This window comes from Telopea speciosissima, chromosome 1 (genome assembly GCF_018873765.1).
Source record: "Telopea speciosissima isolate NSW1024214 ecotype Mountain lineage chromosome 1, Tspe_v1, whole genome shotgun sequence".
Taxonomy (NCBI): domain Eukaryota; kingdom Viridiplantae; phylum Streptophyta; class Magnoliopsida; order Proteales; family Proteaceae; genus Telopea; species Telopea speciosissima.
Genome location: NC_057916.1, coordinates 5,435,711 through 5,449,108, shown reverse-complemented (window position 1 = coordinate 5,449,108; position 13,398 = coordinate 5,435,711). Strand labels below are relative to the sequence as shown.

Genomic DNA, 13,398 nt, shown 5'->3' with positions numbered 1-13,398 from the left:
TTGAATTCAAGAGAGACAATAACAACTAAGTTTTATCCCAATTAAATAGGATCGAATACATAGGTCCATTCAAAATAAAGTAGAGAAAACTCCTCACAAAAGGGAAGGAAAGTAAGAGGGATGAAGAGTAAAACTAAAGAAATTGGATAAGAAAAGTAAATAATGGAAAATGAAAAATGAAAGTAAGAGAGAAAAAGATAACCCACAAAATCAAGAGAATCTCAACTACATGGTGTCGATAACGTGGATCTTTGCCCTCCAATGTGATTTATTTCAGGTCATACTTGACACAAGACCAAGACTAGAGAATTACATAAAAATGGAACAGCACAACTTACAGTACTGGAATCATATATAAAATTTGAAAAAATAGTTAAGAAACTCATGGGAAAATAATTATAATTGAAGGTTCCAGTTTTCCATTGATAGTCACCATCATCCAGGGAATAAAAATTAAACAAGTAATGCTGATCCAACAAAAAACAATTCACTATGAAAACATAAAATCACCTGATGTGCCTAAATGGGAAAAAAAAGAAGAAAAACACAATAATCCTAAAGCACACTGTTACACATAATACAAGCCAGGAGTCAACCAGTTGGTGCTGGAACTAAGGGGTTCTCAATGCTCTCAGCCTCATTCATTCTCACCTGACACAGTCCCAGGACAATCACTCACCCTTCTGACCCAACTATTTCTGCAAGAAAGGTTGATATATGATACATCAAGAAAAGGCATATCTATCCAAAAGAATAAATAAATAAAGACATAAATGAAAACCATGCTGCAAGGACAAGAAAGAAAGTTATGGATTCTAATAAAATATAAGAGCCACAAAAAACTGAGGTGAGATCTGAGAACCACCATTTATCAGACTGCCACAAATTAGACTGCCACAAATTCATTACCCAAGAATAATGCACGCTCATACTACTGTTCAATCAATCTAATGATTTCTTCTGAACCGTCTTCAATAAATTATTCTAACAGTTGCATCAAATGGTAACAATCGAGCAGTAGGAATGATTTTAGCCTGAGCAATCTAGGTTCTTTTTTTTTTTTTTTTGGGGGGGGGGGGGCGCTAACGAGGGTGTCTGGACCTTCAGCCCAACTAGTCCACTGGGCACACACACCGGGTCAGCACTTGATTCCATAGAACCATGGAGGCCGTGGAGCTGGCCCCGAGGGGGTAAGGGGAGTCGAACTCAGGACAAATATTGATTTCGGACCATCAAATGGCGCAGGCAACCTCTGCATGTGCCTCATGCCACCATTTTACGTTCTTATTCAGAATATAACACAAACAACCACATCTTCCATTTCCTAAAAACAGAGGAAGTTGCCACAATTTTAGAATGAGACCAACTGGAAACAGTTATCAAGGCATCCAACCTCTCCCCCTTACTATTGTAGAAAGACTAGAAACAATGTCAAAACTTGATAGATTCCAAAAATTATAGTTCACTAGTGGAAAAAAATAATAACCGCCATTAATGGTGACTGGTGAGTGTTGAGTAAACACTTACCTCTTCCTCAAGTTCATCAACCTTGGATTGGTCACCTGACAGTCCCAAACAACAAAATTGCAAAACAAAGGCATAATCAGTCAACTGTTAACCTCTGGGCCAGAGAGCTTCCCACTCTTAAATGACCGCAAAATAATAACAGTAGAGAAATGAAACAACAGGGAATTTACATAACACAGCTTAATGAGAGAAGGAGACAAGGGGGGGGGGGGGTTTGTTCCGGTAGGCGTTGTCATCAAAATCTGTTAAGAGGCTTGCAAAATTTGTCAAATTGTATTCCCTTATACAAAATTTTCAAGATCAAGATACAGGCTCAGTTCAGTTTCCATCAATCTTGATCCTGATCAATTAAATTCAAGGCAATAAAAGGCATGCCCAGTGCACGAGGCTCCTGCCACTGCGGGGTCTGGGGAGGGTCATAATGTACACAGCTTTACCCCTGCTTTTACAGAGAGGCTGTTTCCAGACTCGAACACATGACCACTTGATCACATGGTCAAAATGGAGCAACCTTAGCGTTGCACCAAGACCCGCCCTCTCCGAACCACTCTTCATGTGAACCAGAATAAACTCTAAATGTTCCATTGAAAATAAAACAGATGAATTGCCAGGGAAATAGATTTCAACAGTATTTGGAATGTGAAAGAGATTTGAAAGACGAGTTTAGCTCAAAAGATCCACAACAAAAGCTGCATTCTCACTAGCCTCCAGTACTGGAAGCACATCATTCACTTTGGAGATGAAAATATCTAGTCCCCAATAATTTGCATTTCAGCTCAAGCTCCATCAATAACCAAAAAGATGCCGATTCTAAGGAAAACCAGACCAAGATTCAGAGAGGTATATGGATTGTGATAATTACATACACATTAAGGCAAAATTTCATGTTATAGTAAGTTCAAGGATGTCATACATGAAAATGGTCATCCAACTCCAGATCTTACTGCAATATGCTAAGTCCTATCGACTTAAGGAGCAATGAGATACCCAAGCACTTCGTTGACTGGAAAGAAATTAGCAGATATGGTGCATAGGTGTAGTATAACCATGCATACCAGAAGCCACAGCTTTAGGCACCATTGTTTAGTCAACCCTCAAAATAAGTGTGTCATGACCCAAGCAGAGCAAGTTTTGGGGTCACAAGAACCCAACTATGTAGCAAGTAGCTCTCTAGTGATTTTTGCAATTTTCCACACAGTGCAACACTCGTACTAAATCAGTCAGCTCCTCACTCCAAATTGAATATATTTCACATAACAAATAATATGTAGACATCTCAAATTTAGAATGAAAAGCAATCGAAGATGTTTTTAATTTTGACTCCTCTTACTGGTTACTCAAATGATAGAACTAGGACCGGCGATTTCTTTCTTGGGGTTCAAATTTACTTCAAAGGCAGCTCCAAAATCCAGCATAACTGAAAAGGCTTACGTTAACTCTTCCTTCTCCATGCTGACTACTCTACTCCTATGTTACCTGGAGAGTGGAGACTAGCAAAAGGTACAAGTGTACAACTTGGGAACATCAAAGATTCAATACTTAGCAATACCATTGACTTTCACAAAGTTTCAGAGACAGGGACAGCTCATAATTTGAAATGTCCAGGTAACATAGCTTTACTCTATGGTAGTCATCTAACCATCAAGAAACCCCTCAAATAAAATCAAAATCAGTTCTTAATGTAGAAAGACTAGGAAATTGCAAAAGAAATAAGAGACGGAAAGGAGAAAATAAAGGAATTATTCAGATGACAATAAAAAGGATTTATTATCATTTACCACCCTCATCTGGCAAATCTGAGGTCCACAACGTGAGATTATCCCTAAGAAGCTGCATTATAAGGGTGCTGTCCTTGTAGGATTCTTCATTAAGGGTATCAAGTTCTGCAATTGCTTCGTCAAAAGCTTGTTTAGCCAGATGGCATGCCCTGTGTAACACAGAATTGGCATCAACATTAAAGTTCAGAAAACATACATTGTTCCACATTAAATGAAACATTATAATCATAAAATAATCAAAGGGAGCTTCATAAAAACAACTTGATGAATGAGAATAAAGATGAGAACTAAGAAAAATACAACGAAATAAAAACCTACATTTTCAAAGAGAGAAAGAAGACTCAAAAGTTAAAGCAAAGAAAAACTGAGAACAAAATATTCACACAAACCTTTCAGGGGAGTTTAATATCTCATAATAAAATACTGAGAAGTTGAGGGCCAGGCCAAGTCTGATAGGATGAGTTGGTGGCAGATCTGTCGTAGCAGTATTAGTAGAAGCCTGCATCATTACCAATAAATCCATTACAACCAGAATTATAAATTCTAGATGGTCAAAGTGAGCAAAAGAGAAATATAAAAAATAAAATCCCCCCGGGGGAGGGGGGAAAGTGGTGCCAGCAGGCCCAGCACATGAAAGAAGATTTGAAAAGACCTGATAGGCCTTGAGCGACTGATCAGCAGCCTCTTTACGACCACTCCCTGATTTAAATTCAGACAAATATCGATAGTAGTCTCCCTTCCTGGTAAGAAAAAAGGATCACAATGTTAGATCCATATTAGCGTTAAAAAAAAGAGAAAGAAATAGGCTAAAACGGGAAAAAGTAATTGGGTTCTATACATGTTGGGCCTTTGGTCCAAAGAGTTTTCTTTGTAATGGACCAATTTAATAGGCCTAAAATATGGGTAGAAGCTAGGATTATGAGATTCATCAAGTAATATTGGTTTAGAGTCTTTTTATGTTAGAAGTTAGCTAAGTCAAATCCTAGAATCATTAGGAATTTGAGTCCATATCATATTCTAGGTCTATGTTCTGTTTTTAGAGTCCGAGTTTGAGTAGGCGTGTCAAATAATAGTCTAGTTTGATTATTCCGAGCAGCAATTTAAATTCCAAATCAGATTAGGAGTGTTAAAGAGTCAATTTATGAAATCTATAAATAGCGGTAGTGGCCTATGGCCTCAGACACAAATTTATGAAATATAGCTTTCAGTTTTCTGAAACTTGTGCTACTGTGGATACAGTTTTGTAGTGGGTGGATTCTAAATGGGGCTTAGGTGGATTCCTATCCTAGTTATCTTCCTTTCTATCTTTCTCTCAATCACTGGTCAAAATTTCCGTTCTCTATACCCTGCAACATGTTTGATTTTGTTCAAGGTTCAAACCTGTTCTGTTGCAAATAGCTTACAAGCTACTGTTCTGCTTTGGCTCTAAACTGAATTTGAAATTCTGTTACAGTGCTTCTGAGTTTCTATTAATAGTTCTTTCTAAGATTTCTGGTTGATTAGTACTGGTTCTAGTTATGCTAATCTCTCTCCTAGTGGCACTAGGGTTCTTCTAGATTTCTCTATCCTGTTATTAGACTTGGCCCAAATTCTGCAGGCTGATTTTGTTAGTAGAATAAACTATTCGCCTGAAGTTTTGGTCTGTTCTGAGATTCCTGAATTCTGTTATTAAATTTCTCCAAATTCTGGTTTTGCTTCTACCCACCCATCCATGAAGCGAGTTTCTATTTTGGAAACTTGTTTGCATTAGGATGTCGTAGGTTAAAAGTTAAATCAACTTTGATGATCTCACTGGTAGGACACATGAAAAGTGAAACCTAATCCTCCTCCATGTGTGACAAGGACAAAACATGCAAGCCAATGGCTTCTTCTTCTTCTCTTACCCAAAAAGTTGGCAATCCTCATTTCAAGTAACTTGATATACATCATAAAAAACACAAATAATCTTTAGCATATCCAATAAACATACTCAACGAGTCAAAGAAAGAAAATAATTAAATATAAGGCTTCTTACATCTTATAGTAGAAAACCGTTGATTCTCCAGTTGATGAGGATGGGAGGAGGTGTTCATCAATAACAGACAAGATGTCATTGCAAATCTTTGAAAGCTCATCCTCAACCTTCTGCCCGTAATCCCTTATCCTCTTAACATATATCTCATTTCCTTTTGCCTCCTCCTTTTGCTCAATGGAAGATAATATCCTCCATGAAGCCCTTCTCGCTCCAATCACATTCTTATACCCAACAGACACCAGATTCCTCTCCTCCACTGTCAGCTCCACATCTAATCTAGCAACCTTCTTCATTGAGTCAACCATCTCTGCCGAAGGAAAGCAAACAGAACTAAAAACACCATCTTTGACATTATTTATCAAAAAAGAAGAAGAAAAATCATCTTCCAAAAAGAAAGAAAGTCTTCTTTTTCTTTTCCCCTTACAAGATATAGATAATTTCTTTAATTATATTACACAGTACATGGTAAGAATAGTTATTTCACTACTAGTCTATTACAGATGGCTACTATAATTTCCAGGTTAAAAACAATGTTGAATCTCATAGATTCCAGTCCAAACTACTTCCTAAGAAAACTAAAGGCTCAAAGCAGAAATAGGAGGGGGTGAGGAGACATAAAAATTGAAAGAAGAATATGAAATTCAAGGAAAAAAAAATACATCATGCACAATGCAGTCAAAAGCAGTAAACAATCAGGGCCTACCTTCCTGGAGGAACTTTGTAAATTGGTTAAGGGAGATGCTGATTTCTGTATCTACTATAAGTTGTAACTTCCTTGTTTTTGACACTTTGGTTGATGCGGGGGCCTGTCCCGTTTTAGTTAGGGGCCTCCTATTTCCCTCTTTAAGCCTATTCTAAAGGGGTTCTAGGTGGCTTCCTTTTTTTGTATATTTATTTTGTACTTTTTATTTATTTTTTTAATATAATTGACTTATCCCCCCAAAAAAAAAAAAATCAGGGCCTACCTACTGAAGTATATAAGAAGCACTGACCTTAATATTCTTCAACTGGATGAAAACTAAATACACCCCATAATAATTTTTTAGGATGTTTTGGGAGGTGAGGATCAGGCCAGCTGGCAGCCAGAAGGCAATCCTGAAGCCTGGAATTTTCCACCATACAAGGTATCTGGTGCCTTCTAAAATTTGTTAACATATAGTCCACATCCCATCTAATCATGTGTTGATTTTTAACTCAATCTGACATTGCCACATATAAGAATAAGGTGTTGACAATTGGTTAAATCAATTTTATTTGAGAAATAGGGGCTGTTGAAAAAACAATGGAACACCGCGCTCATGCACAGTGGACCAAACATTGCGTTGACCACCAAATTTGACATGTGGCCTATCTACGGAGTTTCTGGAAAAATAACCAAATGACTAGCCACATGGCAAGAAGTTAGCCAGATCCCTTTTTCCTTATTCTTTCGTAGAGCAAAAGATAATTCTACGCCTCCTACCTGATGTTCATTATTAAGATTCATTCGTTTTAATGTAAGATATTGAAAACAGAACATAACCAAACTCGTAATTCTATGCAGCACAATGTATATAGAATCAAATCAAACACCTATCGGCTGAAAGGCAGCATAAGAATATTCTTAAGAACATCCAGAAAAAAATCCAAATAGAAAGAAATCAAAGCAAAAGATATATTAGCATCAGATACCCTAGTGGGAAAACAGAAAAACTTGGGTACTACTTCTATCAAGCCATTCCCCACTGGGTAGAACAAAAGTAGTCGTTGGGTATAATCAAACAAGGAAACAGAAAAAGGGGGAAAATATATTTATCTTTTTTCGTACTGATCAAACCACAGTTAATAATCTGAATCGTTTAAAGTAAATTGAGGAGGGGGGGGGGGGGGGAGTGGAGGACACAAAGCAAAGCTGAAAAGCAACATCAGCTGCATAAAACTAATCAAGGAAGAGAGGATATATTCATGCATGCTACTGTTTTCATCTAATATTCAGGACCAGCAGATGGAGAAGAAGAAGAAGAAGCAGCAGCAGCAGCAAATTCAAATAGAAGATTTTACTCAAAGCTTGGTATGGCGAATAAAGAGAAAAAGAGCAGTCACCGTCATATCTCTCCGCTTGTTCTGCAAGCCTCGCCATGTAAGCATATCTTTCCCTCTCCTTCTCCATCTCCATCTCCTCCTCCTCCTCCTCCTCCTCCACTCCCAAAGTCCAAACCCTCTCTGGTCTCAGGCGTCTCTGCTACTCTTTGGCTCGCTCTCTCTCTCTCTCTCTAAAGTCTCTGTCGGGACTCCCCGAGAATGATTAGCAGTTAGAAGTAACTGCTTTGAGATACACGGTTCCAAAACAAGGGCCACTAGATTGGGACTTTGGGGATTAGTATGATTGAGATCGACGGATAGGAATGGCTAACGTGGGAGGAGCTTCATCGATCCATGGAAGAAAAATAGCCGTTGATGAAGTTTGTTCAGTGACGAATCTGGATCGTCAGATGATCAATTTCAGGAGGGGTGAGGGCGCATTGGACTTTTTGTACTAACCCACAACTGTTTCTGATTGGAGTGATGATTTGAATCTTAACGATGGAAACGGCACCACACCACTCCACGCCGCCGGTTTTCCCTTCACAATACTCGCTTCACTTATTTTAGAATTAAGACAGTAAGTGAACAACAATGTAGATCGTCTATGGCGCAGCTGCCCGTAGCAGCATGTGCGGGTACAGACTGAGTTGTGCGTGCAAAGATCGTCTTACCCCTACCTAAACCCCTTGTTCAAGCAAGGGTAAGGCAGCCATTGCACATGCGCAGTCTATGCCTCACCTTAGTTAGTAAGTTCGGAGGCAATTGAACGGGAACGGATACGTGCGGCAATTAAACGGACTAGACGGTAATAATACTTTTAAAAATTCGCTTCATAAACGATACGGTAATAATACGATACGCATTTAATACGTGTATAATACGGCATAGACGACAATAATACTTTTAAAAAACGGGCATATATTCATTATATAACATGCATTCACCACCTAATAAACAAAATAATATCATGATTTTATAAACTAAAATAAACACAATAATATAATATCTTATATTACATCTCTAAGATTAGCACTTAAAATATCAAAATATCAATAAAGTAATCTCTAAACGAGAGAGACCCACACCCCATAGTGGAGAAGGTTTTTTTTTTTTGTTGAACCATAGTGGAAAATGTGAGAATTTTCAACCAAAAGTGAAGTTGAGGTTAGATTTCCACAAAATTCCAATTTCAGACAATGATAATAAGAATAAAACAGAAATAAGGAGACCTGCAAGGCATCTTAAAACGAGAACACAACAACTGAAGCTAAAAAAAAAAAGGAAAAATTATGTGATTAACTACAAATGAGAATAGGGAAAAAATAGGAAACTTGCTGTTTACCAAATTAATTAATCCTTGTAGATAAGAGTGAAACAGAGGATAGGTGAACGTGGATTGTGGTGAGAACGAAAATAAAAAAGGTTTCCCGTTTCTATTTTCCATGGAGATGCAGTTGGAACTTGTGATTTTTCGTTTGATTAGCAAACAATACGAAATAGAGAAAGGGATACTAACCACGAGTGGAAGAAGTTCTTCCGAAGAACAACGATGGAAGAAGAAATAAACAAGGAGAAACGCGCCGCCGCAGCCGCCGCCATCTTGCCATCGCCTCTCGCTGTCGCCGCCGCGCATGCCGCTTGTCGCCGATGTTGTTGCCGTCGAAGCTTTGACGATAGCGGTGTTGAACGGAGATGGAGGGTGCCGTTGCCTTCTAGGGTTGGACTTTGGAGTGAAAACGCAAATCACAAAAGAAGAGAAAGTGAAATCGTGAAAAAATTCTAATCTTTGGGGGTTTTTTTTTTTTAAAACATTAGAGTAAAATTTAAAAGTATAAACGTATAATACCCGAATTATATGAGTATAATACGCGATCGATTAAAAACGCGCTTTTTTATAAAAATACGGGAAAGTGCGGGGACGGGAGTATTATGCGTTTAAAAATTCGGTACACGATAATACGCATATTATACGCGTGCTTACTAACTAAGTGCCTCACGAGCCGCTACGGGCAGCTCACTGTTGAGGATCTGGATCCTACAAGATGGACATATACGTTACGTAATTACAAAAAAAGGAATTGGTTCGGTGGTATGTACATGTAACAATACAAAATAAAGTCCGGACTTGGTCAACAGGACTGGATTGACACTTGGTTATATTTGGAAGCCAATGATGGATTTAAAAAAAAAAGATAGTTTTCAGTCATTATTTTTAGGGAAAATTACATTGTCACCCCTTGAGGTTTGTGTTAAATACAGAACGAATCTTTGTGTTTTTAAATTATATAATCATACCTCTTGAGTTTTGGTTCATTTCAGTTAAGTGGTGTAATGTTGATAATTTATGATTTAAAATGACTAATATACCCCTATTTCGTATCATATCTTCATTTGGTAATAACAAAGTTTAATCGCTTAAGATTCTGGCCACATCATTCGGCTAGAAAGAAAGATCCAAAAGATCTCATTTTTGTACCATATTTTCATGGTCAACAAAGTCGGCTACCCTGCAAAAAGAATTGGAGAGAAAAGCATGGAGTTTGGGGGGTTTGCAGATTTTTTAGCAACGAAGACCACATGTTAGGTCGAGCTTCAAAGGATAGAAGAACAAAACATGGGGGGTTGCAGAGAAAAGAAAACCCAGACCTTAATGAAGCGATTTTGCCCTAGAGTTCTTAGTAAAAGTGAGACCAAAACAAGATTGCATTGGTGAAAGGATAGAAGAACAAAATACGATCTAACATCATATCTCGCCTGACTAATGCATTAGCTTGAAGTAGACTAAGAAGCAGACAATTTATTCCCAATTATGCATCATACATGGACTTCTTACTGAAAAAGCAATTCCATTTCTTTGTAATTTCTCCCCCAATGGGCATCAGTATATGGATTGACAATCTAGTCATAGGGCAGTTCCATGCTTCTGCTGAAATAAAATTTTTTGGAAGACTTCAATCCACTACGCGAGAATTTTATGCAATGTACTATGAGCAACAAAACGATCAAATATATCTCAAATTAGATTAATTCCAGTTCCGTTGTTCAATTTGTTAGATTGCTATCCCTCCTAAATTCATAGTTCAGAGGCTGCTGTAAAATTCTAAAATCAGGCAAGGCTTCCACACAACAACCTATATATCATAGCTTGTTCCTGTTCAAATGAACAAACAGATAAAAATAACAGTCCGAGTCAATGAGCCGGAATTTTTCTTTCCCTTTTTTTTTTTTCAAGCACACTGTAAGTTTTAACCCAGATACATCTAACCTAAATAGCAACTTCCACTTTGCAATTTTAGGGTTAATATCGAATGAATGAGAGCAGGGGAGAAAAAATCCGGGAGAGAATAGAGGGAGAGAAGAGATAGATGTATAAATGAATACCTATGCGGTGGAGTTGCAAGTCAGCGATGAAGGCAACTTCAAATTTGGGGAAGAAGACAACGGTAAAAAGGGTATGTCTTGCCTAGGTTTTGGTTTACAATCTTAGAAGAGGGCAAAGTTGGAATTTCTCACTGAGTATTAACAGGATATTAGAAGAGGGCAAAGTTGGTATTTAAAATATATTATTTAACACCATCCACTCAGGGGGTGTGGCTGTATAATTTAGAAACACAAGGGGTCGCTCTGTATTTAATACAAATCTCAGGGGGTGGCAGTGTAATTTTCCCTTATTTTTAGGATGGTAGGTGATGTTTCAAAAAATCACAAGTTATATTTGAGATTTTTTTATGATTTTTTAAACTAAACAATCTATCCTACTCAGCATTGACAGAGTGCATAATAATGTTTGTAGTATTGTTACGCATGCATGAATATACAGTTGATATATGTTAATATAAAAAATGTTTATTTGATTGAAGTAGACTCGAAAATTTGACATGTGGCTAATCTAGATCATGTCTTCTCTATCCTATGATCGGAATGGACATATCCATCCATGCGACTAATTTAAATCATGTCTTCTCTATCTAACGGTTGGAATAGAGATATCATATCCCCATGTGGGTGCCATGAACCGGGTCACGATTCATAGTATGGAGTATGGACGTTAGATTGGACCAACCTTGTATGATTTAAATTAAAGAGGCTTAATTTAATGTGTTCCATTGCCTCTGAAGCTTTTAGCATACCGATCAAGTACCTCACACATCTCATCTGTGAAAAAGTGAAAATACTTGAGAAAAACTGGAGGAAAAATTATTCAAAACTCAGTTCTTATTGTTGAGTTCATTGGACTTCACTGTTATAATAAAAGATCTTGTCATTGTCAAGACCCATATGGAAATATTATGCCCACTTAATTTGTCTGCTTTGATTATGATGTTATAATGTAAAAATTTCTCATATCAGCCTTGACTATAATGTTTTCATGTAAAAGTTTCTCATATCAGCCTTATCATGATTATCATGAGACTAATATGTTAGGGAACATGATTTACAGAAATTGGATCGTAATCAGAATATATTGGTCAACCCCAATTTTGATTACCCCTCATTCTTTCAATTCTCATGAAAATTGTTCTTAGATTTTTATATTAGGCCATTTTTTCTTCTTTCTTCTAGTCAGTAAAAAAGCAAAAAATTATAGGAATATCTATTAGTCTTTTAAATAAAAATAACTAACTCTAAAACATTACTAATTTTGGAAATAAGATTGCTGCCTATTCATGTGGTCCTTGTGCCCGGACACAGCCCCTTGAAATGTCCATCCTGTTCTACAAAATAAAAAATCCCTTCTGATCAATGCCCCTATGCTTTCCCTCATTGGCCCCCGCACCAACATAGGGGCTACATGACTGGGTAGCATTCTTGTTCCCTTAAATTTTACTTTACTTTGCAATCAAATTTTGTATAGCTCTATTTGGTTGCTAGAGAAATTAGAGGAAGAGAAGTGAAAATTCTCAAACCTAAAAGGAAACTTATAATAATTACCTTAACATAATTATGCAAATTGCTTAAATTTCTTATCATATTTAGTAATAGTACTTTTTAGATGTAATTTATTATTTTACATTTCAAATTCAAGGGTTTAGAAGCATAGTAAAGTAAAATGTTATAACCAAATATGGAATGATTTGGAGGTAGTGATATAATCATATAGGGTAATAATTTACAACAAAAAAAAGTTTCATTTTCAGGTTTCAAATTTTCATTTCTCTTCCCTTTAATCTACCTTGTAATCAAACGGACTCTATACTTTGATTTGAAAAGTAAAATAATTTTTATATTGAAAAAGTATATTTGTTAATCGTGATTAGAATTTTAGGTAGGATACACAACTATATTTACAAAACTTTCTTTTTTCTTTTCAAAAGTGGTTTCACTTCCCTTTCCTTGCAACCAAAGGGAACCTATGTGGCTTCTGTTAGTAGCTTTTTTTGACTAGGTAGCCCTCATCCCACCTTAGATACCTACCATAAAAAGACTACTAGTAAGTTGAATTCAAGACGTTATCTTTGCCAACTAATATCTATATTGCCCACTTGATTATCTTTAAATGGTAGTGGGTGCTTAACAAGGGAATATAGAAAGGTTCCACCTCCATCCCCATTTAGATCCCCATAAAAAAAAAAGAGAGAAAGAAAATTTTACGGCTCCGTTTGGTTGCATGGAGAATTAAAGGAGAGGGAAGTGAAGTTTTTCAAACCTTAAAAGGAGGCTTTTGTAACCATTATCTAACATAATTTTATAAACTATTTAAATTTCTTACTATAGTTAGTAATGATACTATGTATATATGATTTTGATTTTATTTTTCAAATTCAAGGGATTCTGACACACAATAAAGTGAAATTTAATAACCAAATAAAGAATGGCTTGGAGACATTAATCTAGATCAATTACTCTAACTTATTATAAACCAAAGAGTTAGAGGGCTGGCCTGAGTTTAACCCAAGGTCTAAGCCAAGCCCAACTTAATCAAAATATTATAGGTTTGCAATCAAGCCCAATTTAAAAAATTCAATTGTGCTGGTGGGTTTTTCGAGTTTGAAGAACATATTGCGGTTATGGCAA

General features: G+C 36.7%; 1 protein-coding gene across 2 annotated transcripts; it reads right to left on the bottom strand.

The window, feature by feature from the left end:
* Positions 1–404: 404 nt before the first annotated feature.
* On the bottom strand, positions 405–7,562 carry LOC122656663 (14-3-3 protein 7). Of its 2 annotated transcripts, none has more exons than XM_043851285.1 (7): positions 7,402–7,562; positions 5,320–5,626; positions 3,958–4,045; positions 3,695–3,804; positions 3,306–3,454; positions 1,528–1,562; positions 405–698 (listed from the first exon to the last, which is right to left on the bottom strand). In XM_043851285.1, exons 1-7 carry the CDS (start codon positions 7,472–7,474, stop codon positions 693–695), a joined length of 768 nt encoding a protein of 255 aa, XP_043707220.1. In that variant the 5' UTR covers positions 7,475–7,562; the 3' UTR covers positions 405–692. The 2 variants fall into 2 exon arrangements, with proteins under 2 accessions (XP_043707220.1, XP_043707214.1); XM_043851279.1 differs by having other exon boundaries at positions 7,360–7,554.
* Positions 7,563–13,398: the final 5,836 nt, after the last annotated feature.

Excerpts from the sequence above, each read along its gene's own strand:
- LOC122656663 (XM_043851279.1), bottom strand. The coding sequence starts at position 7,474 with ATGGAGATGGAGAAGGAGAGGGAAAGATATGCTTACATGGCGAGGCTT. Across the intron at positions 3,455-3,694 it reads ATATTAAACTCCCCTGAAAG|GGCATGCCATCTGGCTAAAC; the intron begins GTTTGTGTGAAT and ends TGTGTTACACAG. Across the intron at positions 1,563-3,305 it reads AGATTTGCCAGATGAGGGTG|GTGACCAATCCAAGGTTGAT; the intron begins GTAAATGATAAT and ends TGGGACTGTCAG.